The sequence below is a fragment of the Malurus melanocephalus genome, unplaced genomic scaffold (assembly GCF_030028575.1).
Source record: "Malurus melanocephalus ecotype Western Australia unplaced genomic scaffold, MMel_1.1 scaffold_136, whole genome shotgun sequence".
NCBI lineage: Eukaryota > Metazoa > Chordata > Aves > Passeriformes > Maluridae > Malurus > Malurus melanocephalus.
Window position 1 is genome coordinate 936,622 of NW_026623368.1, and position 24,414 is coordinate 961,035.

At 42.8% G+C, this 24,414-nt stretch overlaps 1 protein-coding gene across 1 annotated transcript; it reads left to right on the plus strand.

Moving 5' to 3' along the window:
* The first annotated feature begins 32 nt into the window (after positions 1 to 32).
* On the plus strand, positions 33 to 2,921 carry CITED2 (Cbp/p300 interacting transactivator with Glu/Asp rich carboxy-terminal domain 2). Its single transcript, XM_057370889.1, has 2 exons — positions 33 to 296; positions 921 to 2,921. The coding sequence occupies exon 2, from the start codon at positions 928 to 930 to the stop codon at positions 1,648 to 1,650; it is 723 nt and encodes a 240-aa protein (XP_057226872.1). The 5' UTR covers positions 33 to 296; positions 921 to 927; the 3' UTR covers positions 1,651 to 2,921.
* The last annotated feature ends 21,493 nt before the right edge of the window (positions 2,922 to 24,414 follow it).

Genomic DNA, 24,414 nt, shown 5'->3' on the forward strand with positions numbered 1-24,414 from the left:
CCCGCCCCGCTTGCTCCAGGTTTTACTTCTGGTTGCCTGTAAGGGTTTTGCTCCTCCCTTCTGAAATCCTATATTAGCCGCGGCCAAAGCCGAGTAAGGAACACAGCTCATTGTTGGCAAGTGCCGATGCGCCTCGCGGAGGGGCGAGAACCAGCTCCGGGGCTGCGGCAGCGATCGCGGCGCCGGTCACGTCAGCGCCGGGGAGAGGGAGCCGGAGAAGCCCTCTCTATGCTGGGTGACTCTCGTTGACTGATTCCACCGCCACCTTTGAAGGAGAAGAAGAAAGAAGCTGGGAGGTGAGTGCGGCGGTTCTCGTGGCTGGTGCCGGGTGTCCCTTTTGTGTGCAACAGGAAAAACGTGACTGTATAAACACGCGAGGAAAGGTGTTTCTCAGATGCCCGGCTTTACGTCCTTATCTGTGCATTACCTTTTTTTTACCAAAATAATTGGGACTTAATTCCAAAAGTTGCTGACAGCGGCTAGGTGGGACTTGCCAATTCTTTGCTTGTTCCCCGCAAGTTAGCGAGAGTGCCGTGGGAATCCGCTGCCTTCGCGGGCGAAGCCGGGGGGCTCCGGCGCCTCTGGATCGTGCGGGGAGGCGGTGGCGGCCGGTTGCGACGCTCCCCGCCGATAGGTATGCGCGACTTGGAGTGGAAAGGCGTGCTGCCCGCCGGATTAGCAGAGGGGACCGGGATTTTTGTTCCGCGGGCTCCTCTTTTATTTTTTCCTTTGTACTCAGTGGTGGAGCCACGGTAGATTTTTGGGAAATTTTTTCCCCCTCCACCAGGAAGGAGAGAGGACTGCAGGACCAGCGAAGTAATTTCTGCCAGGGCCAGGCAGATGCAGCTGGTCCGAGCGAGGGCGGGTGGATGTCCGAGGAGGGTGTATTTTCTTAATGTATTCACACGCTAACTTTCCAGGTGAGCCATGGCAGACCACATGATGGCCATGAACCACGGGCGATTCCCTGACGGATCCGGCGGGCTCCACCACCACCCTGCGCATCGGATGGGCATGGGGCAGTTTCCCACCCCCCATCACCACCACCAGCAGCAGCAGCCACCGCAGCAGCACGCCTTCAGCGCCCTGATGGGCGACCATATACATTACGGAGCTGGGAGTATGAACGCGAGCAGCGGGGTGAGGCACGCCATGGGGCCGGGCAGCGTGAGCGGAGGGCACCCGGCCGGCAGCATGCCGCCCCCCGCCCGCTTCAGCGGCTCCCAGTTCATGGCCCCCCCCGTCGCCAGCCCGGGAGGGCAGCTGAGCGCCAGCATGCAGCTCCAGAAGCTGAACAACCAGTACTTCAGCCACCACCCCTACCCCCACAGCCACTACATGCCGGACTTGCACCCCGGCAGCCACCAGCTGAACGGCGGCAGCCAGCAGCATTTCAGGGACTGCAACCCCAAGCACGGCGGCGGCGGCGGCAGCGGCTTGCCGCCAGCCGTCCCCCACGTCCCCGCAGCAATGCTGCCGCCCAATGTCATAGACACGGACTTCATCGACGAGGAGGTCCTCATGTCCTTAGTCATCGAAATGGGGCTGGATCGCATCAAGGAGCTTCCCGAGCTGTGGTTGGGACAGAACGAGTTTGACTTCATGACAGACTTCGTTTGCAAACAGCAGCCCAGCAGGGTGAGCTGCTGATTCATTTAAAACAAACAAAGGACTTTTATCGGTGCGAATGAAAACATTCCCCTAGACACGGTGTCTCACTTTTCAGAGCTTGAAAAGGTGAGAATCTGGAAAGCAGAGTCAACTATGCGCTTGTATAATTTTTTTTTAATCGCTGCCACGTTTTTTTTTTTTTTTGTTGTTGTAGCTTTGTCACTCATCTCCCCTCCTGTAGTAATAATATCTAGAGAACTCTGCCTTTTTATGTTGGTTGCCCCAATCCCGACCTCCGTCTTTTAATTTCTTCGCAGTAATGTGCCCATAATTCCCACAGTACTGAACTGTTAGATATTAATCTTGGCAAATTGCTTAATCTTGTGGATTTTGTAAACGATGATTTCCAATTACTTGAACTCCATTCAAATTCTGAGTGAACAGGGAAAAAAAATGGCATTATTTGGTTGCATGAACTTTGAAGGGCAGATACTACTGCACAAAAGCTGCCATCTTGCTTAATTTTTAACTATGCATTGCAGTGCAGACCAATTTTTTTTTCTGAATACGCTAAACTGGAAGCTTAACAGATGTGGGCCAAACCTTTCCAGATCAGGAAAAGTAATACTATTACTTAAAAAGTCTGCTACCCATTCCCCCTCCCCCATATGTACAGACAATAATATGGTGTGGATGGAATGTTGACTAGTGGAAAACATTTCACAGATTTTTTTTTTTGTTTGTTTGTTTTTTTATTTTGTTTCTGTCTTCAGCGTTTTGACACTGTGCTAATATAGTTTATTCAGTACATGAAAAGATACTACTGTGTTGAAAGCTTTTCAGGAAATTTTGACAGTATTTTTGTACAAAACATTTTTTTGAGAAAATATTGTTAATTTATTCTATTTTAATTTGCCAATGTCAATAAAAAGTTAAGAAATGCTTTAGTTTTTCTAGAAGTCATTTACCAGTATTTTTCTTCAAAACTCTTCCCTACTGTCCCTGGTAAGTAGAACATCTATCTGTACAACCTTGTTGGTGTGCAAAAAGACATTCCAAAATAGAAAGTACACTACACCCATATATATGTCATGGTGAACTTGGTAGGTGAGCCGGATTTGAACATACAGCATAAAGCCTCATGCATTACATTGTAATATGCCTGTCAGTGTGGTTTTCTGAAAAACAAAGTTGCCAGGGGCGCAACTTTTTTTGTGACTTGCCAACATACTTGCTTTAAATGTAGTTGTCCAGAGTTATGATGCATAAAGTATTTATTATATTTATCTATTAAACTTGTAATTTTATAAATCTGCTTTCATTTATATAGTAGACTTTGTTCTTTTGTATATTTATTATCTAACCTGGAAGAACTGTGTAAAAAGTATTTGTAATGTGGGAAGGGAGGGTGGTGGGTGTCATCCTCTGCCTCTCTCCCCTCTCAGGGTTAACACAGGAGACTGCTGCATCAATCCAGATCTGCATGACACTGGAACCGATTTTGATTCATTTCCAGTGACTGAGGAGAAGGGGAATACATCCTTGAAATACTCCACTGTGGGACATCTCTGACCCCTCTCTCCCAGAAATTGTTACCCACTGAAGCCACTGACACAAATCCATGAAGGTTTACTTACAATATTTCAGAGAAAAATGCCCATTATTTTAAGGCAGCTGACATTTAGTGCAAACTGTTGATGCCTTCTGCCCTCATTCGGCCTTTGGCAAAGCTCCTGCAAAAGTTACTAGTTTGGTGAGGGCTGGGGGATCAGGACCCTAATAATGTAATCCCATTTAGCTATGTTTCCCAAGTTCAAAAGAGGAGTGGTACCACTGTGCTTTCCTTTTGCTTACTTTTAAATCTGTGTCTTCTGAATTAGGAAGAAAAACAGCATGGTGGTTGTAGTTAAATTTTAAACCTGGTCACGTAAACAGGAGGATATCACCACACAATGGAAGTGTAAATAGCAGTGTTTTGAATCAAGCTGGGAAATTAAACTGATTACTATTTCTAAGATTGTCCCAGCTGGTGAGAAAAGTGATACTTGGCCTTCTTTTCCCTGCAGACACAAAGTATCTAACACATTTATGAATGGGGGAAGAAAATCAAGTAAATATTAAACTATTAGCAAAGGTAGAAAGAAGGAAGTGTATGCTTCTGAGAAAAATTGAGATGACAAAATGCACTCTGCAGGCAATGACAGTCCATTCCTAGAAAACTCTAAATACCAAAAATTTTTAAAAAGCCTTCTGGTTTCAGCCAGTGATTGCTAATGCTTTGTAACAGTAAATTTTACATCAAATGATAGTAAATCATAATTTATCAGCCCACCAATAATGTAAAAGAGTGTTTAGAAGAATACAGCTGTAGTTTTAAGAGCCATTGCCCAATTTGGCGCTGTATAAATCCTTTTTCCATTTTAAGGCTGTTAGATCTGCACACGTTTCATTGCGCTCTTCTGCTGGAGTTAGGGAGGGTGATTTTTCTGATTCTAATCAACTTCTTGTAAAACAGACTATCAAATTATGTGCATACAAAATTGCATAGATGTTTAAAGCCTCGATGATCTTCTAAAACCAAAGGGAATACTCTCGCTTTAATGATAGGCACTTTTGCTTCATAAAGTTGGTTAAACAACAGATTCTTCACAGTTGAGACATCACTACTTAAGTCTGTCAACATTAAATCCTTCCATGCAAGCTTTTTCAAGAGTAGGCAGTTCCATGGGCATGTTGGTAGAGTCTATTTGCATACAACTCTGTGTAAAACTGAGAGCTGCTGCCTCTGAGTAACAGCAGCTACAGAAAGCACTGGCTTTGGGCAAGGCATCACCAAGGGGTTTTATGATTTCTTAAAAGCAGACCCTGGGGAAATTTGTCAAATAATCATATTGCCTACCTTGTCCCTTAATTTCTAATGAAGAGTCAGATCCCAGTGGATAGCACAACTGTATTTTTTTCATATAATCTGCTGAGCAATATTGGGGGGCTGACCCTCATCTTGCCACCTCTTGGCAATGCTCCCACTGGCTCCCATGGCTGAGGCAGTAACAGGCTTTCAAGCAGATTCTCTCTGTCCTCCACACTGCTTAGAAATAGACTGAAGTAATTTATTATTGGAAGCCAGCGATTAGTGAGGGATGCACAGCGACCCAGTTCTCCAGCTCCTCACGAAGGACACTGCTGTCTCGCGTCCCGCTAAGTTGCTGTCAGTACAGGAAACTTGACCTCTGTACTTTGGCTGGTTTTCAAGAACTTCCAACATGGTACATGAGATCTGCTCCTCTTTAAGCCACGGCCATAAATAGACGCGCTGCTTTATTTGGAAGGCAGATCAACCCTAAGCCGGCCCGCCACTCAAGGCACGCTCTGTGGGAAATTAGGCGCCGATTAGCGCAGTCCTCGTCCCTCTTCCCTGGGAGTCAAGAATCCACGGGTGGGCGCTGGGCGGGAGGCCGCAGGAGGGGCAGCTGCCCGTTCGCCCAGGGCTCGGTTTCTGCCCGTTCGCCCAGGGCTCGGTTTCTGCCCGCTCGCCCAGGGCTCGGTTTCTGCCCGCCGTGGCCGCGGGCGCTGCGGGAGCCCCGGCCCGGCCCCGCCGCCTCAGCCACCTGCGCGGGCGGCCGGCAGCGCCAGGGCTCCCCCCGGTGGCAGCCGCGCTCTCCGCCGCCGCCCCGCTGAGGGCGTGGGGGGCTGTGCGGGGCCGAGAGCCGCCCCCGGGCCGGGAACATTCGGTCTCGGCGGGGCGAGGGGATATGCGGGGCCGGGGGCTCGCAAAGAGGCGTGCCGGGGGCACGGGAAGGGCACGGCTGTCAGCGAGGGCAGCCGGCCGAGTGCTTGTCACTGCCCTGCCCGAGGGGCCCCTGGCGAGCCGGGCCTGGGAGAGCCGGGCCAGCTCCCAAACCCTGCCCAGCAACCGGCCCTCCCGAAATTTCTTGGCGTGGATTTAGGGAAGAACCACACAAACCTTGTGAAAACATGGCTGTGGGTCTCATGTTTTATTTTTAAAAAAAAACTAAAAATTAAAAAATTAATTTAAATAAAGTTAAAAAAAGTTATATAAACAAGGATTATCCCCTGCTTATCTTGTCTGGCTAGGGGGATTGGAAAATTCCAACATCTGGATTTGCGGAGTTCCTTTCATTTGTTTCATTTTTTTAGTCACTCTTGGGTTTTTTTTTTTCACTTTTTCCCTAGGGAGATGTTTTCCACACCCGGTTGTATACAAAGCCCTGTGGATCTCTGGTGCTCAGCCAAAGGCTTTTGCCTGTGGAGCCCCATGGAAATGCTTCATCACAGCATAGATGACTTGTGCATCAATAGGAGTTATCCTGCTCCTATCTTGTTCCTACCCTGCTCCTCCTGCCCTCTGCCTCTGCTGCCTTCTGGAAGCACAGCACACCAGGGCTTCATGTGTGAGCTGGTACCTAAGGGGCCGATATACCCTTGTGTCAGAAACTCCAGCAAAATCGACGGGGACTGGCACAGGCATTGAGGGGAGGGAGATTAAGTCAGGAAAAGCAGTTCTTGTCCCTGACCCTACAGGTGTCCTTTTTGAAGCCTTCATTTCTTCAAAAATACTGCGGGTTTACTGCAGGAATAAGAAATGCCAATGTTACGAAACTGGGCTACACACACCGACCTTAACCTGATCTATTTCTGTACCATCACTCATAGGGATAGCAGTGTGAACAAGGACTAGGTAACATTGACAGGAGCTGTTCAAATGATAAGACAAAGTATTTTTTAAATAGTCTGACAGATATATTTGTCAGATAACACTGCATGTGCAATAAAACTCAGATAAAGAATCAGAGGAATTTGGAACCCAAGGCAGCAGCATTTTCTCGGGATTTCATGTATTCTAAGTGCATCATTTTGTCAGTACAGAGGAGGTGTTTTACATAGTTTATGAAAATATATTTACACATTTCAATATGGTGTCACTATTGTGCTCACGCACAAGATAAAGCTGAGTCTTGGTAACTGCAACAATAACGAGATACATCAAATGACTGAACAGATGAGCTGCTGTAATGGTAGGTTCTCTGTTATTCTCTTTGCCTCATTTTAGAAAAAAAATTGCAACACCAGGTTTTTAATAGAGTTGGTTCAGTCCCTCTCCATCTGCTGTGCCTCTCCCCCTCTTAAAAAATTACAGAGGGCCAATTTGATCAAGCCTGAAACAGATTTTGAAAGAATTATTTACCATATTAAGAACAAGCAAAACATTTTCTACCTTATCAAGCTTTGTGAAATGGTAACTACTTTTCACACCTTTTTCTTTTGCTGGGCCATTTTGTAATCTCTCTATTGGAGTGTTCATTTGGCAGCATATTACCTATTTTATAAGTAATAAAGTAAAATAAAAGAAACTTTCAGAATTGTCAATTTACTAAAACTTAGCTGAAATTATTAGCGCAAGTACACAGCATTTCTTAAGCTCAAAAGCCAACTATTCAGCAGACACTCATTGCAATAGGATACTGAGGGCAGTTTTGAACAAGAGCCTCCTAAGAATTGCCCTGTGCAGGCTGCTTTGCTAGCACTAGTGCACTGTGCTGGAGAGGGGGAAGTTTCTGAAAGTGTATAAAGTGTCCTCTCTTGCTATTCAAACACAATTAACACAGAGTATTTCAGATTTCACTCTCTCTCCCTGCCATGATAAGTATTTAAAGGCTTGGTACTCAAAATGTTTACTTCAAGGTACATTATTTGGTCTAGTAGGTGGTATTATCACTGTCTACAAACCTCATACAGTTAGGTCCTCCATCAACCGTGTATGAAGTAGAGTATGTATTTGAAGACAGAAATTAACTCCTGGGATTTTCCAATGATGGGAAAAGACACCAAGCTTCTGTGCACAGAACTGCTTTGGACAGAATCTAAATAATTGTGTTTTAGGTTGCTCAGAGGATTATAAGGGTTATATAGTTATTTTTTGGATGCTTATCAGCAGGCTGCACTAAGGCTAGTGTGTGATCCAACAAGGAGATGAAGGGCAAGGTTCAAATACAGGTATGGGGATGAATATGAAATCTTTCTAAGTAGCAAGCAGAAAAAAAATAGTTATGACCATCACAGAGAAAGTTTTAGGGAAGGGTTTGAAGACCAGTAAATCTTTAACCACATGCCATGAACAGATGCCTATCAGTGGAGTGGCCAGGATAGGTTGGTTTTGCTCATCATCTCTGAGGGGGCACAACACTGTATGCCAGAAAAGTGGAGAATTTGAGAAAACGTAAGGTGCTAACCTTCTTCACAGACTATTATTTATAAGAAAAACCTGAATTTTCTTTGGTGAATATAAGTGAGAAAAGCTGCTGTTGGATGGAGCCAATGAAGCCTGAAGTTCTGAGCACCAGCTTCTCTGCTCTTGACTATGGATGTGTGTCCTTGCACCTGGATGCGAGTAGGGAACAATCCCATTCCCATCAGTAGTCACACGGAAAATTTCAGGCCAAAATGGGGCCTGAAGCCTGTGCTCAGTCCTGCTTTTAAAAACCACCTTCTTCCTTCTTAAATCCCTTGTAATAACACTATATCAGCTTAATCTGGTGGGACTCTTTCAGTGACCAGAAAGCACAGCAGGCCTTGTGCTCCCTCATGTCCTCACTGTGGTTTAATCAGGGCAAATGTAACCATTGAAAGTATTTGGGGCAGCAGCGTTGGGATGCGTGGTCAGCCAGTGTGGTGCGTTATTGCAGCTGTGCCCTGGGATGGTAGGGGAGGGTGACAACTGGTCTGTCACAAGTCACCTTGTGTGTGACTTTGCCCTATAAGGAGAGAAGCAGCTTCTGACCGGCATCTTGCCCTGTCCCTGGCTCCGCAGAGAAGGACCTGCTGCAGGGCACCCCACCATCCCTTTGCCTTGCTTCTTGGTCTCTATCGGAGCTGTTGATTTTTGAGACCTTGCCTGACATTTAATTAAGCATTTTGTATGAAAGATGACAATGCACAGATAATCACACAGATTTTTACAAGGAGCTATTTTAATTGTCGATACTTACTTGAGGTGCTTAATGTCAATTCACTTAGTTTCAATTCACTGTTGAAGCAGAGTAGTAGTTATTTACCATGACAGATAAAGGTTCACTGTCAGAGTGCTGCAGAGAGGCTGCAGTACTGGGAGCTTGTAGCTAGGTGTAGCTGAAGCCCTGCCTTTCTTATTGATTAAAGTATTTTAAAAAGCAGCCTTTTAATTTGATTTATTGTATACATTTTAACTGAATGAATGTATTCAGAATGAATAGTGATGGATGCTTATGGAGTAGAGCCTTTACCTAATGCAAGAACTGCATCTTGGCAATCCCTCAATGCCACAAAAATTAAATTAGTACACACAGCGACTCTGCTCTACTGATTCTTCTTGCCCAAATCTCTTGGTCCAGGGGTCTTTTTGACATGKTTTTTTTCATGCAAATATTGCAAGCAACAGAGTCCTCTATTAGAAGGCTGTTTGATTTCCACTCAAGCTCTGTGTTAAAAGGACAAGATTGGCTTTACAGGAACCAGTGAAGCAGAGCACTTCTAAATTCCAAGGCTGAGCTCTCAGTATCTTGACCTAAGGGAGGAAAGGAGACTTTTCTTCCTTGCCTCTCCTTTAGATCTCTCCAGCTCTTACTGTACGTAACAGCTTTGCCCTGAATGTTGTTCTCATAACTGTGATTGAAGATAAGGCCAAGTTCAAGAGGTACATTCTATTCTCTCTCTTTTGTTTCTTGTGGGTTTGTTTGTTTGTTTGTTTGTTTGTGGTTGGTTGGTTTGGGGTTTTTTTTGTTTTGTTTTTATGGTTAGCTTTCAAAAGTGGTCTTGAATTGTGAAGACAAACAGGACTTAACTTTATTTTTTATCTGTGATTTTTCCAGGTAAGTTTTGCAACCAAAATCTAGAGCAGTGATCTTTGGGTCCAGTTCTGACCTACATAACTGCTTGGCCAGTGATGTCCAAGTCAAACATCAAGGCCTGACTGATGTCTTATCCAGTATAGCCATCGCCTTGGGATCCCTTTTGGAGTGCAGGCAATACTTAATGCCAAAACTGTATTGCATATTCTAATTCTAATGCAGTTACTTCAGCTCCCCACTAAGTCACCCCACCAGAATCAGTAGACCTAAAAGTGCCCAGAACACATTACTCATTTTAGGAGGACTATGTGTTGCTTGGTGAGAGTATACCATAGTGGTGTAAATGAGTCTTGGATTTTTTTAAGTCCTTCTTGAGAGTCTGGAGTGGTGTTGCTGGAGACATTTCTTGATCAAGTTAAAGTGTTGAATGAGCACAGCATGGCAGATGCAGACATGAACCATCCTCTCTAACTCCAACACTTCGTGTAACAGTGGTAATTTCAGATTGGATTACATCAGCTCACAATCATCATGATGACTAAGACTCTATTTAAAGTCTTTATTAACTTAATTCAAATATAGTATCACATATTTAAGTATAATCCTAAAATGCTGTTTGGGACAGGAATGGATTAGAGTATGTTCTGATCTGTATTTTACTCTGACTTATTGGGGTTTATTACTGTTAAAGTCATTCTGATAAAGAATTACTGGCACCTTTAGATTACCTTTTTTTCCTCAGCCTAAAGTGAAAAAACTTGAAAACGTGTGCTTTCTTACTTTTATGGGTTTTTGTATCACCCTGGTAGCAGGTGGCCTTTAACTACTGACAAGGAAAAGAAAGTAGATGGAAATGTGATTGACTAACATTTTCCTAATTTTTTTTTGCTCCCCCACAAAAATGAGCAGCTCCAAAGTGCTTGTTCAGTGGCTTTGGTCAGCCTCTTTCATTGTGAGGAAATTGCATGTTTCTTTTTAAGGAAGTTTAAGAACATTCATGTATCACTTTCAGAGATGTCACATCTTAGTGGTATAGACACTTTTGTTTTTCTGGTTGTTCTGCTAAAACAGTGAATACATAGGTGAGTGAAAACATACAATATTTAACATCCAGACTAATTCATACTGCCAGTAAAGCATCCATTGTTATCAGGGAGATTTTGTACTTTCCTTTAGAAAAGCAAGTTGCCAGCTTATACCTGCTTGTGCCAAGAGTTACTGGATTCATGATTCAGTGTTTGTTGCCTGAAATTCAGTGATCACGCTGAAATGCTACAGGTCTTTCTTCTTCCACTTTGCTGATGGAAGTTACCTGGAAGATTCATGACCTATGGGTATCCATGACACCTGACAGTACAGGAATGAACAGGGTGATAGAACAGGATTTTAATAGAGCCTGACAAGGCCCCAGCTAGTCAAATGTTAGTTGGTGACATAAAAGGAAAGAGAATACAGAGAAAACCACCCTTAAAAGAACTGTATTTTCTCCTAGAACTATATTTTTTTCTTGCTTGCTGTTGGCTGGCACACAGGAGGTTTGCTGGAGGCTTTACTCAACTGGTGTGCCCTCCAATAGCTCTTTGTGACTGATAAATGAGAAAAGGTAGTACTAAAGACTGGGTTTATTTTTTTCTACTTTGTGGTTGGTGAAAGAGTCCAAGTCTTAGGAATGGGGACTATCCTTCTTGCCTGCTCTGTTAGCCAGTCTCCTAGAGAGAAAAGATTATGTGTCACAGAAGCCAGCACTGAAAACCCTGGAGGTGCAACCAGACAGTAGGAGCCTGCTGCTCCAGGGAAGCACAAGCACACAACAGAATGGTGGCCCTGGGTGACTTAATCACGGCTATCTTACAAGACAGGGGAGACAGGTGAGAGACAAATGATGAGGGGAAGATAAAAAAGGAAAACAAACTGAGAAAAGATAATCTTTATTAGTCATTAGAATAATGATATTACAGTCCTGGGATTTTATTTACATTCTCCTGTGTGGTTTGTCATAGTCACAATCTCTGAAATTTCTCAGAGGTCTCACAGAGGTTTTCAGAATTTAATGAAAGACAGAATTGCGGATTTCCGTGGTCATGTGGACTACAATTCCTTTGTATGGGAATAGATTATATTGGTTAACATTTAGGCCCTCCAATCCTATATCAACCTAACTTAGCTCTCCTTTTTTAAAAGCAGTGTGGGTTTTAAACCATCTTTACTCAAGCTGACTGAAGGTCAGCATGAATTTGACAACCCATGTAAACACTTTGCAGAAAGTGAAGGCACACAAAGACACCGAACATTTTTGTGGGGTGGACCTCCCTTTCACTCTAACCATGCAACCATGGTCCTGATGTATAAAACAAGCATGCCACAATAAAAGTAGAAAAGAATCCGAACACATCTTGTTCCCATCTGCATGACCTTGGGCAAGTCGTTATTTATTGTGCATTAACATGTAACACTTTATGGCTCAGTTTACCCCTTCAAATAATGAGTACAATGTGCTTTTTGCAGTTCACTGCTGCTGGTTGCCAAAGTTACTTTATAGGTTATATTACCATCTTGCATGCAAGCAACTACACAACTAGCAAACACTGGAAGCCACAGAAGTAAGCAATAACCAGTGATGTATCTTGCAATGCTATAGAAACACAGACAATATTACAGATTGGCTGATGGTGAGTTTCTGAGTGAACTAGAATTGTTCTCTCTGATTTTAAGTGGGAGGGGGCTAAACAGTTAATTTGCTTCCCTTAGTTCAGCAATTACCCATACTTCAAATAGCTTGAGAGTCTCAAATTATTTAACTTCTCTGAGGCTATTGAGAAGCACTGAGATCTGACCCATCCCCTCCTTTAGAATGCTGTTAGAGGAAAACCAGTCTTTAAATTCATAGTAACAGAGTTTTGGAGACACATCTGAAGATACCTAAGGCTACATATTATGCATGTGTCTGTCTGTATACTCTTATTCAGGTTCAGGATCTAAATTAAAGAACAAATTGCCTTTCTCAATAAATATAACTTGCATAGGTTTTTTATGTACACAAAATGAAGATTTACTATATTCTAACAAGTTGGTGGCATTGGTGCCACCTCCTGTATTTGTCTTTCAGCTTAGTAAAATATGAAGTTCACTCTCACCTGGTCTTTTCTTTATTCATCCTTTCATGCCCTGGGTTTTTTCTTCTTTATTCATTTGGTCCCACAAACATTGTTATGTTTAATAAGATGCTTCTACACAGACAGCTAGAAAACACTTATAAAAAATCCAATTGACACCATTTCACAGTTCTGATCTGCCAATGCCAATATAGCTCTTGCATCCTTTTGCGTTTTCCATGTAGTGATTCTCTTTCCATGCATGCCTTAAAATAGGTCATTGGTGTTTACATCAGCAGCAGTTTTAGACATCACGCAGTAGTGCTGCCAGTTCTGTTGATCACGGGATCATTCCTTCTAAACTAGCGGTTCATCATCCACCCTATCATTATCCTATAAAATAAGATCCTCATTAGGACTTATTTCACCATCACTGTCTCTTATTTTCCTGTTTCTTTCTACAGATCTTTATCTTTCACCACAAATGTTCCCCTAATTTCCAAGTGCTGTTTAAGTGTTATCTCCATCTGTGTCATTTTCATTGTGTCAGCTCCTAATCTTTCCTTCAGTAGTCCTAGACAGGTTAGTCATAACCTCAGTGTTGCTGAGCCCCCTGCCCCCCTCAGCTTCCTTATGATTATCAGCAGAATTTGGACCTTGTCCTTTCCAGAGAAAGATGCTTGTCTCCAATTGTGAGACGCCTTCCTGCCCATATACAGCCCATACAGCTGAGACATTCAAGCCTGTAATTTCTAATTTGCTTTATTCTTTGTGCTGCTTATAAGCAGGTGCTGCTTGGGAAATCAATGACAGCTCCACACACAAAGCAGCTGCAGGACTGAGTCTTTAATGAGTCTTTTCCATTTCTAATTTTTATAAGACAGTTCTAGCAGCAATCTACAATAAATGATACATATTGATAATGAAACTGATGCAAGTGAACATTACTAGCAAATGGTAGGATTTAGAAAAGGGAGAACAAGACAAAAAACCTACTTTTTACAAAGCAAGTCAGTTTACATTATCATACCAGAATAGAAAATTTCTTCTCGACAACTCACCCTTGACCAGCATACCACTGGCATTTAAAAGACTTCCCAAGTACATTTAATATGTGATTTACAGTATGATCACATCTGAATTGGGACCATAGATTTCCCCTGGCAGGTTCAGAAAATGTCTGGGGTTGATGGTTGACTTGGCCCAACTCACTTCTCACAGTGTGTTGATAGAAGATCATTTCAAATTAAAGGAGTATCATTTTAAAATGAAATTACATTACAAAAATAGATTGTTTCAGGATTCAGTATCTTTTTGAAGTCTCATGCTTGATTTGTATTCACTTATAATCAGCAGTGTGTAAATCAGCAGTAACTTCACTACAGCATCAGAATAACTGGAAACAGCTAATACTGCTCTTTCCCTTCCCAATAAATTACCTTTAGATATTGGAGAAGAGTTATTTTCAAGCTGCTGATATGCATTCAGGTGTGACTGCATGCCTCACCTGAGGATTTTCTTTACCTTTTGTGTGATTTTTCAAGTGAAGCTAGTCTCAACTACCAAATTCTTGAAGTAGCACATAGCATAATGTATTTATGTGGGGTCTGTCTCTTGGGCAAGCTGAAGCGGTGGAAATTGCCCGGAGAAAATTGAAACCCTGATAAATTGATTTTGCTAGCTCTTAAAGTTTCAAAAGACTTGAATCTTTCCAAGAATAAATCAAAAACTGTTCAGTAGCAGACCATGGGGATTCCCTCCAGATTCTTAGAGTGGTTTCCTTGCTAAAATGCAGAAATTATATTCTTAGTGATGTAGATTAAGAATTAAATTATTTGCTTAAAATAGTTAAGTCTGTTGCCTATTGGGGTTTTCTGTGTCAGCTAATTTGGCTGCATTATTAAGTGCCATTGGTAGCCAGAATCTTTGAGCTGTGGAAGAAAAAAGTGTGACAAACATTAGGTATATGACAAACCCTTCAGGCCATAAAATCTTATTAGAAGGCAAATCACAACCTTCCAACCCTTCTGAGATTGATGTGGAGCTAGGAAATCTGTAGAAAATTGATACAGTGTGGAATGCAAATATATTACTCCTCCACCCCTCCATTTTTTTTTTTTTTTAACATTAACACAGGACTAAATGGGAGAGAAATATTCACAAGAGACCACTATGGAAAATGTCCTATAGATCCAGGGGTTTACAGCAGTTCTATAGAAGTCAACTAAACCCGGTGGAGATTGGTCTTGACAAACTTTTCATTGGAATATCATAGTACTCTCATAGCTGATTTAATTGTAAATGCCAATGGCAGAAAAATGCTGCCAGATTCATAAAGCTTCTGACTTCTAGACCACTGTTCACATGTCACTATCCTTCCATGTCCCAAGACCCATTATGAGGATTCTTTCTAAGTTTGAATTATATGGTTTATGCTTATAGGCATTTCTAAATTCTTCATCAACACTCTACTTTCTTTATCTATTTTACATGCCTGCCTGTTACTGTATATTATCACTTTATAAGTGTATTATATTATTATGTAATGACATAGGTGTCATCATTATGGTCATAGTTAAACAGAACAGATCAGTTTTATTTCATAGAATCATAGAATCAATGGTTCAGATTGTAAGGAACTATCTCCTTCCAACCTTCCAGCCACAGGCAGGGACACCTTCCACTCGATTATGTTGCTGAAAATCCCATCCAGCCTGGTCTTGAACACTTCCAGGAATGGGGCATTTACAGCTTCTCTGGGCAACCTGTTCCAGTGTTTTACCAACAGTAAAGAATTTGTTCCTCATATTTTATATAAATTTACTATGTCTCTGTGTGAAGCAATTGCCCCTTGTCCTATTGCTATCTGTCCATATAAAAAACCGCTCTCTCTCATTTTTATAAGCTTCCTTTAAATACTGGAAGGCTGCTAAAAGGTTTCTCTAGACCTTCCCTTCTCCAGGCTGAACAACCCCAACTCTCTCATTTTTTTTCATAGGAGAGATACTCCCACATTTTTGTGCCCATGCTCTGGATTCGCTCCAACAGGTTCACATGATTTTTGTGCTGAGAACCCCAGACCTGGACAGATGGGGTCTCACAAGGGCACAGTAGAGGAGGAGAATCACTTCCCTTGACCTGCTGGCCACCCTGCTTTTGATGCAGCCCAGGATCTATTTGGCCTTCCAATGATGTTTCTAATATAATTGACTGAAATAGTGGTATTACAGGAAGTGGTTCTGCCCAAACACACTATAATTTGAAAAACCTGTATCTGTCAAAAAATAAACCAAAAACTGTTCAAGAAGAAAGCTGTGAAAAACTCATTCAGATTCTTAGGGAAGTTCCCCTCAAGAATAAAAAATTATACTCTCACTGATACAGATCTGGCAGTGAAGTAGCAGACCATGGCAGTCTGAAGTCTGCATCCTGTGTATGACAGGACTGGGAATGTTAGTCTCCAAATTTTCTTCTGCTGTTGGCAAGCAGAGTCTGATGGAACAGTGTAGCTACAAATTGCAGAGGGGTGCAGACCGCCCTTTCTCGCTGAAGGGAGAACCTCTGCAGCCTCTTTTCCTTCTGTCAAAAGACTGGCCCACAGGACAAATCAGTCTGTATGGCTTCCAGGGTTATTAGGGCTTCTGCAGAAACTAAGCTTTCATTTAGGTGGAAGAAGAACTAAGGCTTGACATTGCTTGTGGTGAAAAAGAAATCCTCAAGTGGCTTTAACCAACACAGTAGTGACTTCAGAGTCTGCATTTTTTAAAGCCCTTGAGCATTTGAGAGAGAGACTCTAAACATGAACATGAACATACCTATATCATCCCATGGGACACAAAAAGAACACACAAAACTCCCAAAAGCAACATCTGCACTGGAGGAAGTGAGGAAAGCAGGGAGCGTCAGCAGAGACGCTGAATGTTGCAGTTGTAGAAAATGGCCTAGGCAAAGAAGGGAAAAGATATGTCAGACGAAGATGGGAAGAAAACCCAAAAGCTTCAATAGCATTGACTTAATGATGAACTTGTCTTTCCATTTGGTAAGAACTCGTTTAATATTCTTCAGAGCAAATTATCAATATAGGTAGAAATTTTTTCCTCCCCTGGAAAGTCTATCCTTCAATAGATTTGTGCTGCTGATAATGTTTCATCTAGAAACAATTTCTTTATGACATACTCTATAACCTTCACGGAAATGCCGCTGTGCAACGAAGGGAGTGTAGGGTTATTTATATGCTCGTAGCTGAACACATCTGTAAAATAAACTCAGCTTTGACACTGCAAATCTGCAAGGAGTTACCTAGCATTGATGTGAGGAAAGTACATTTCTCCTCTTTCTCATGTATTGGAGAATGATTTCTTTCTCTTCCCCAAAAGAGGGACTTGAAATGCCTAAAGCATTGCAAAAGCTGGTACCTCAGACGCTTCCAGGCTTCACAGAGAGCATTCTCAGCCCACTCTCTCCTGAGCTGGCCAGATGCAACCATCCCAGCGTGCAGAGCCCATGCCAGTCAGTTGGTTGTCCTCAGCAGGTAAATTGCCTGAATGGCAGTTTCAACACACTTCTCTAAATTTCTGAGTTTGTATCCATTCCTAAAAGGGTGATTTCAATTCACAGCCCAAAATCCAGCAGATTCCTTTTAATCTTCTGAACCCATAAACTTAGGAATACTGATTTTATCTGTGCTTTTCTATTTCCTGGCTGTACCAGAGATTGTTTTATTTCCTTGCATATTTAGGAACGACTCAGAATATGTAGCTTTGTACTACTTGTATGTTTTTGGGGTTTTTTTTTATAATGGTGACCACAACTAATTTCTTGTTATCAGTACACTCTGAGGTTTCAGGGACTGGACCAAGCTCCCAGTGCCCAGTGAACCCCAGCATGTCATCTGAGCTGTGATAAGGGTTTGTGTGCATGCTGTCAGGCTGCTGCAAAAACGAGCTGACACATAATAACCAATGAAAGAGAGCAAAGCTGAATGTGTCTTGCCTTGTGTTTGCCAAGGAGTGAAGATATGCCAGAGTAAATTTCTGCAGCTCAGCTGTTACTTAGCTCTTTGGTTGCTCAGTTGTGCATTTTGATCTCAGAGCTGATTTTATTTCAAAAGAAAAAATGAGCAGGGGACTGGAACAGGAGAATTCTTTAGTCAAATCAGGAGGAGCACAAAGAGCCCATACAAACACTCTTATCATCACTTATTCTGATCTCTCACACTGCCCTGTCACAAATATTCCCAGAGCTTTATCTTCTCTCAAAACACGTCCAGGCAGCTTCCAACCCTCTCCAAAATATTTTCTGCAGAAGCCCCTGACCTTGCAAGCTCACTCTTTTTCATTATCCCTAAATCTATGACTTCCTTAGGAACACTCCTGAGCCACCATTAGTGTCTGAAAAAAATTGGAAGAACTGATTTTCCCTTAAGCCGCACGTTCTCAGATTATAGGAGCTGCCTTTTCCAAGTAGAGAAATAAGACTAATGAAAAACCACCCCAAGTGTGAACTGTTCTCCCCACTGTCTCCACAAATATAGCAAGACCTTTAGTCCTCTTGAGTAAAAATCTGAGATGCTGTTAACATATGGAATATTTTTGAGCTGGTATTACTTCATATTGAGCTGCCCAGTAATGTTTTCTCTGACACCTCTTGTAAATCAGGCACAAAGCATTTCTGGTTTCCTCTATTGCCATGGATCAGTTTGAAGTCTTACTCCAAATCACTGTGCAATCTTCTTGTGGTTCTGAGCCACTCGGTTTTTCACTAGAGACCAAGCCCCCTTTCTCTTCTCATAGCCCTGGCTGCCACTTTCAGTACCAGGCTATCATTTCTCCATTGTTTGCATATCTGTGCATTAAACTGACCTAGATCTCCTTCTATGGAATGGGAAGCAGATGGTGCTCAGGCGATACAGCATCTCAAGATGGTGCTTGAGTGGCTTGTGGGTCACAGAAGTGGGAAATGCTGGTTGCTGCATAAGCAGGGTGCAGTTGAGCTCCCTGGGGAGCACTCTGCTTGTTTGTATCAACAACTTTGGGCCAACATGAGCCAGCACAGTAACGTGCAGAAAGTAGGTCAGGCAGGTTATCTTGGCAGCGATATTTGTTTGGGAGCAGCCAGGACCAGGGGGGCAGCTACACCAGTCACCTCCTTTAGCATTGCTGCCTTAATGGAGAAGCTGGTCAATCCAACAGAGGAGCACCCTGGAGGCTGGTGCTGGAGCACTTGTCCTGTGAGGAGAGGTCGGGTGTTCAGCCTGGAAAAGGGACAGCTTTGGCAGAGATTATCAAGAAGATAGAGACAGGCTCTTTATAGAAGTGTAAAGTGGGAAGACAAGAGGCAATAATCACAAGCTGATATAATTAGGGAAGTTAAGGTTAGGTATAAAAAGAAACCTTTTCAGTGTCATGACAGTCAGGCAGGTTAACAGGCTTCCCAGAAGTCTCTATCCATGGAGGTTTTTAAGACTAATTTAAAGTCCTGAGAGACCTGGTATGAGATCACAGCTGAGCTTCCTTTGAGCAAGAGCTTGAACTAAAGATGTCCTGTGGTGTTTCTAACAAATCCTGCCCAAATCCCAGGCTGCAAAGGGTAGTCACAGCTGGGAGTTCACATTATGGAAATCCTTCCCGGTGTTTGTGGTAGACACAGAAAAATTCGACTAAGTTCAACCATAGTCAATACAGACAAATTTCACGCAGCACAACGCATCAAGTCATTGAAGGATTAACACTTATATTTGAAGGGTAGCAGCTGTGCAAGTATCCTTCCTTTATTTTCTGTTTCTGAGGGCCCAAGTCTGTAATCTTTCTGCTATCTCTGTCACAGCAGGGAATAGCCAACATAGCTGCCTCGCACTGCCAGCCCGCAGGCAGCTTCCCCGTGCGCCTATCAGAGACAGTCCCCTGCACAGAGCGCACTCAGTCCCTGCACTGTTTGCTTCTCCCGTGTCATTCTGTCCTTCCCTCCTCACTTGGTCTTCCCATCTCTCTTCCCTCAGTGGCAGGATTATAGAACCAGTGTCCTGTTGCTGCCGTGCCCTTGTCTGAGCTTTCTGCCTGTTTTTTTCTCTCCTCAGCTCTTCTCTTTGCTCCGGTAAGTCTGATGAACCTGCTCTTACTGCTTGGTGACATGGACAATGGCTTTAGTGTATTTGCCTTTGGGACTATCAACCCACCTTTTCTAGGAATAGCCCTAGGAAAAGTCTGGGCTCTGTGTGACATCTGAGGAAAACAGCGAGGTATCCAAGATTGTTGGTGAAAGTCAGAAATGCTTCTCTTTAGAGTGATCAGAGAAATTTAAGATTACTTTGGTAGAGCTTGAATTGAAGTGAGACTGGGGCCATGGGTGGTCTGCTACAACATTCAGTGTTAGAGATTCGGGTGCTGCATGAGAGGTAAGGCAGGAGGATGGTTCTGAGCCTCTACAGAAACCTGCCATGAAACCTCCAAACTTTTGTTCAGTGTTGTACTAGAAATTGCACATGAACCATAAAGCTATTTACATGCAGTGTGTAGTTGATACGGCTGGTTTTATCACCAACACACAAGGCAGTGTCTAGACTGTAAGAAAGTACTTGTATTTTTCTGAAGGGTGATTGGAGCTACAGTGGCAGGGGCCATTCCAGAGTTTAATGTTTGCTGCTTTGAGGTGTCACTGCACACCAATCTGGTGTTATGTAAAGATAAAAATACGAATTTTATCAGCATGTGCTGGCTGGTGCAAATATATGTAAAGCTTTGTTTTAAAGAAATGTGTGTGTATGTGAACTTTGAGCATAAAGTGCTAAATACCATTCCCCATTTTAGAAGAGCTTAATATAACTCCTGGCTGCAGAGCAGGTGCCATGTGTCCTTCTGCTGAATACATGGGGATGCAAAATCTAAATATAGACCACTCTGTAAACCACCTAGAAGTTAAAGCTGCAAAAAGGAAATCAGGAAGCGAATCCCATGAGAAGGAAGGGGAAGCACACCCTTTTAAAAAGATAAACAAAACTCTGTGACAGTCTTCAAGGCAGCTGGCAAGAGAAGCTAAGTAGAAGACATTTAGTGTGTGTTTTGTTCATGCCAGGGGGGTACCTGGGCAGCAGTGTCAGCTCCAGCAGTGCAAGAGGTGGGCTGGCACACCCCAGAACAGGAACAGCTTTTCCAGCAGCAGTGGGATGGCTGTTGCAGCTCTGCTAAATCAGTCATTGGCCCTTCCCTACTGACCTTTTAATTTGAGAATGCTGGCTGTTTTCATAGCACAGTGAAGGCAAATTGTACCATAAATGTGAAATACTAAGGGATATAGTTACAGACAAGCAAACTCAGCATGAAACCAGACTGATCTGATGAGCACAACTTTTGATGTTGCCTCTGGGTGCAGCTGTGGCTATGCTGTGTGCTCAGCTATGCTTAACGCTCCATTTTTTTCCTGGGTTATCCCAAACTCTTGACAGAGGAAGTCGGAGAATGGAGAGGAGTCTTTCTCACAGTGGGAAGGCAGCAGCACCCTCTGGCTCTTGGGGCTGTTTCCCACTGAAGGAGAGGAGGACCGCAGTGACTATAGTAGGCAGCAACCACAGGTGTCAAGTTTCCATCCACCAGGGCCAAGAAAAGTTCTGATCTCACAGCTGTGGAATAGGTCCAGGATTTGGGAATGCAGGAAGAAAAGAGTAAACAAGATGCAATGCTCTGACTCAGTCAGTCAGTTGGTCAGTTCTTTCCCTCCCCATAAAACAGGATAAGGTTGTGTTGGAAATTCAGTTGCCTGGAGGCAACAGTAATGGTAGTAGAAGGCAGAACTCCAGAGAAAGATAGTCTAAAACTGGGCAAATCTGAAGAATCAAGGAATTCCTCTTCTGGACTCAGCTACCTAATTTTAGGCATTCCTGTGTTTAAGATAGCATATAATGTAAACACATCAAGTGTTTACATTATACCGAAAGCCTTTTATGGCCTGATAAGGAATAATTCCTTATGTTCATCAAGGTTAAGCAGGCTAGAGCACAAGGAGAGCTGGGGCCAACTGCAGTAAAAACTCCCAGCATCAAAGGCAGTAAGCAGGCAACTCTCAGATCCCTCAGCATAAACTGTGGCGCCATGGAAGCTGTTGTGTGAAACATCTTCACAGACATTGTGTTTGTGCTGGAAAGCAGGTATGAGGCCTCTGGTTTAGCCTGAAGAAGAACAAAATGAAACATTAGGATATTTTTTTGTGTGTGTAAATACACCCCCCAGTATGAGCCAGCAGGTGAGTTATGAGTTTGTTGCTGTGTATTTCCTGCCTGCTCACCATTCTGGGTTGGTGGATAGAAACTCAGCAGATGTGAATTGCCATGGTTTCAGAAACTGATTATAACTAATCCCTTTCTAGCCGGGAATATATGTTAGGGAAGATTTCCTACAAGGCCAGCTTGTAAACATCTTGTGTCCCTGATTCTAAACATCCAGTTTGTCTTTCATTCACCCATGTTTTTCCCTTGTTACTGAGACACACCATCCACAGATCAATCAGCACTGTTGATTTAAAGCCTACTGTATTTGCAGACATGCTTTGTGATTCGCATCAGGGGAAACCTTTAGCCAGACAGTGCTACCATGTGAGCAATGAAGCTGGGAGTTGGGAGCTGGGAGTTGGGAGGCAGCCAAGGGAGAGAGTTGGGGTGCAGCGAGAACTTCAATTGAGCCTTCTTACAAAGAGGGGGAGATAGCTGGAAAAGAAATTAATATTTGGAAATGGAGCATTTTTCAATCCTGTTCTCCCTCTGTGATGAACATATTACAAAAATTTTGGGTATACTTTATGAGAGTTTTATTCTGCCTAAACAAGAGCTGGTAGTCCTGGGTTTTCTGGCTGATTGATTGCCAACTGCCAATTAGCTTGAATTAATGATTGCAATAGTAAACACTAGCCTGAACATGCCAGAGATAAACACATATTTTGTGGAGCATCTAGCTTAGCCTTTACAATGCTCTTACTGACCTTGAATTAGTTGGCAGTCAATTAAGTCTAGTTAAAAAGGATCACAAGCAGGAGGCTAAGATTCATGCTATCTGGAATTATTTACCTAAATTGTACATACAGGGTCTAATTTTTCACTGTAAATTAAACTCAATATGACATCAAATCAGATATATATAATTTTACAACCATTTTGCAGTGATATAATGACTATACCCCAAGGAGTAAGGAAAGAATGGGATGCAATTGGCTGACAGGTCTGTGAGACCAGGTCCAGATGCATTCCTGAGCCATTTCTGCTGGCAAGTTGTATCTATGGGAGGACAGGAGCATGGATTTATAGCTAACAGTTTTCAAGCACTTCCTGAGCCCCACTCAAAGCTTTCAATTATTTGCTTGAGAGACGATAACTCATTTGACTATCTTATCTGCAAGCCCAGTCATATAGCTAGAAAATCTTGAAAAACATTGCCTTTGTGATGGCCATCACTGCACTTCCAAACATCACTTTGACTGGGGAGCGTTTCATAACACCGAGGCATTTATTACAATAAATGACATCTCTTATCTTATAATGCCTTTGGCCATGTTAGTTTACAGTTTTGAAAGCTGTAGAAATTTAGACTCTATAGAAAATATATGTTACAGTATGTTTGAACAGGGAACAAAATACTTCCCAGTTAGCTCTATGCTCTCAAAGGAAGTTGTCTTTTAAAAAATAAGAGAGCAACCACCTGAGATTCTCGAAAGAACCAACCAAGCAAGCTTCTTCCTCTCTTCCTTTCCCACTGGCACCATTGTAAATCTTATTATTAAATGGAGGAACACAAGTCAGTCTGGAAAACAGAAAAGCCTCCTGGCTGGAAAGAGCACAGAGTCTGCAGTGATGCAGAAGTGGGGGCTAGTCACAGAGCAAGGCCCAGCTGCACACTCTGCACCTCTGCACTGCTTCGTCAGGGCAACACAGAGGTGCCTCTGAGAGGGAGAGGGCTCTCTCTACACTGAGTTTTTCTGGTGCCCAGGATGCTCTTGCTGATGCCCTCATTACCAGGTCCTGGATAAGCCAGAGCAGGAACAGGTACGCTGGGGGCTCTGTGTTTGCCTGGCTGAGTGCAGCTGCTCAAAAACATGAGAAAACAAAAGCTTCCCTTTGCAAACTGGGAATAAATTAGCTGAAATTCACCCCGCAAAAAAAACACAGACTATCAAACTATATTATGTGTGGTTGGTTTTATTTCACTGTGATTTATTCTGTATTTTGTACTTTGTCAAAGAAGCTGTCAGCAGCATGCAGCAAGTACAAGAGAAGGGTGGTTTAGAGCTATTTATCTTATTCGTTGCTGGTTTTGCCACAATACCAAACCATGTCTCTTATAGATCAAGGACCATGCTGGGCTTTCCAAGAGCACAGTGCAATTTTCAGTGCCAATTTAGTTTAAAATATTTTTCATGATTATTGACTTAAGATGTGCCAACAGGAGAGAAAAGGAAATGAAACTAATGCAGCTCTAAAGTGAAGCTGCCCATATCAGTAGCCAGTGCTGCAGGTAAGCAGTTCAAGAAAAGTAAACATGTGGCAAATTATGTATTCAGGGAGGAAAATGGTAAAAGTGACTGGGGTGTCATTTCATGTGTCATTGCTGGCAGTGGGAATAGGAGGTTTTCATTTTTAAGTGTTAGATTTGTGTGGGTTTTTCTCTTGGAAAGTATGTCATTTGCTTTTCTCCTTCCAGGCATATCACCTTGGTTATTTATCTAAGTGTGATATATTTATCAAGCCAGAGCCAATGGATAAGTCGCCATCCCAATTTCACACAAAATCACTCACATGCTGGCCAGGCTTTGGGAACAGCCAGATGACTAATTCTGTGTGCCTTTAAATTAACCTTCCATTTGTTTTTCTGTCAGGTATTGCACCAAGC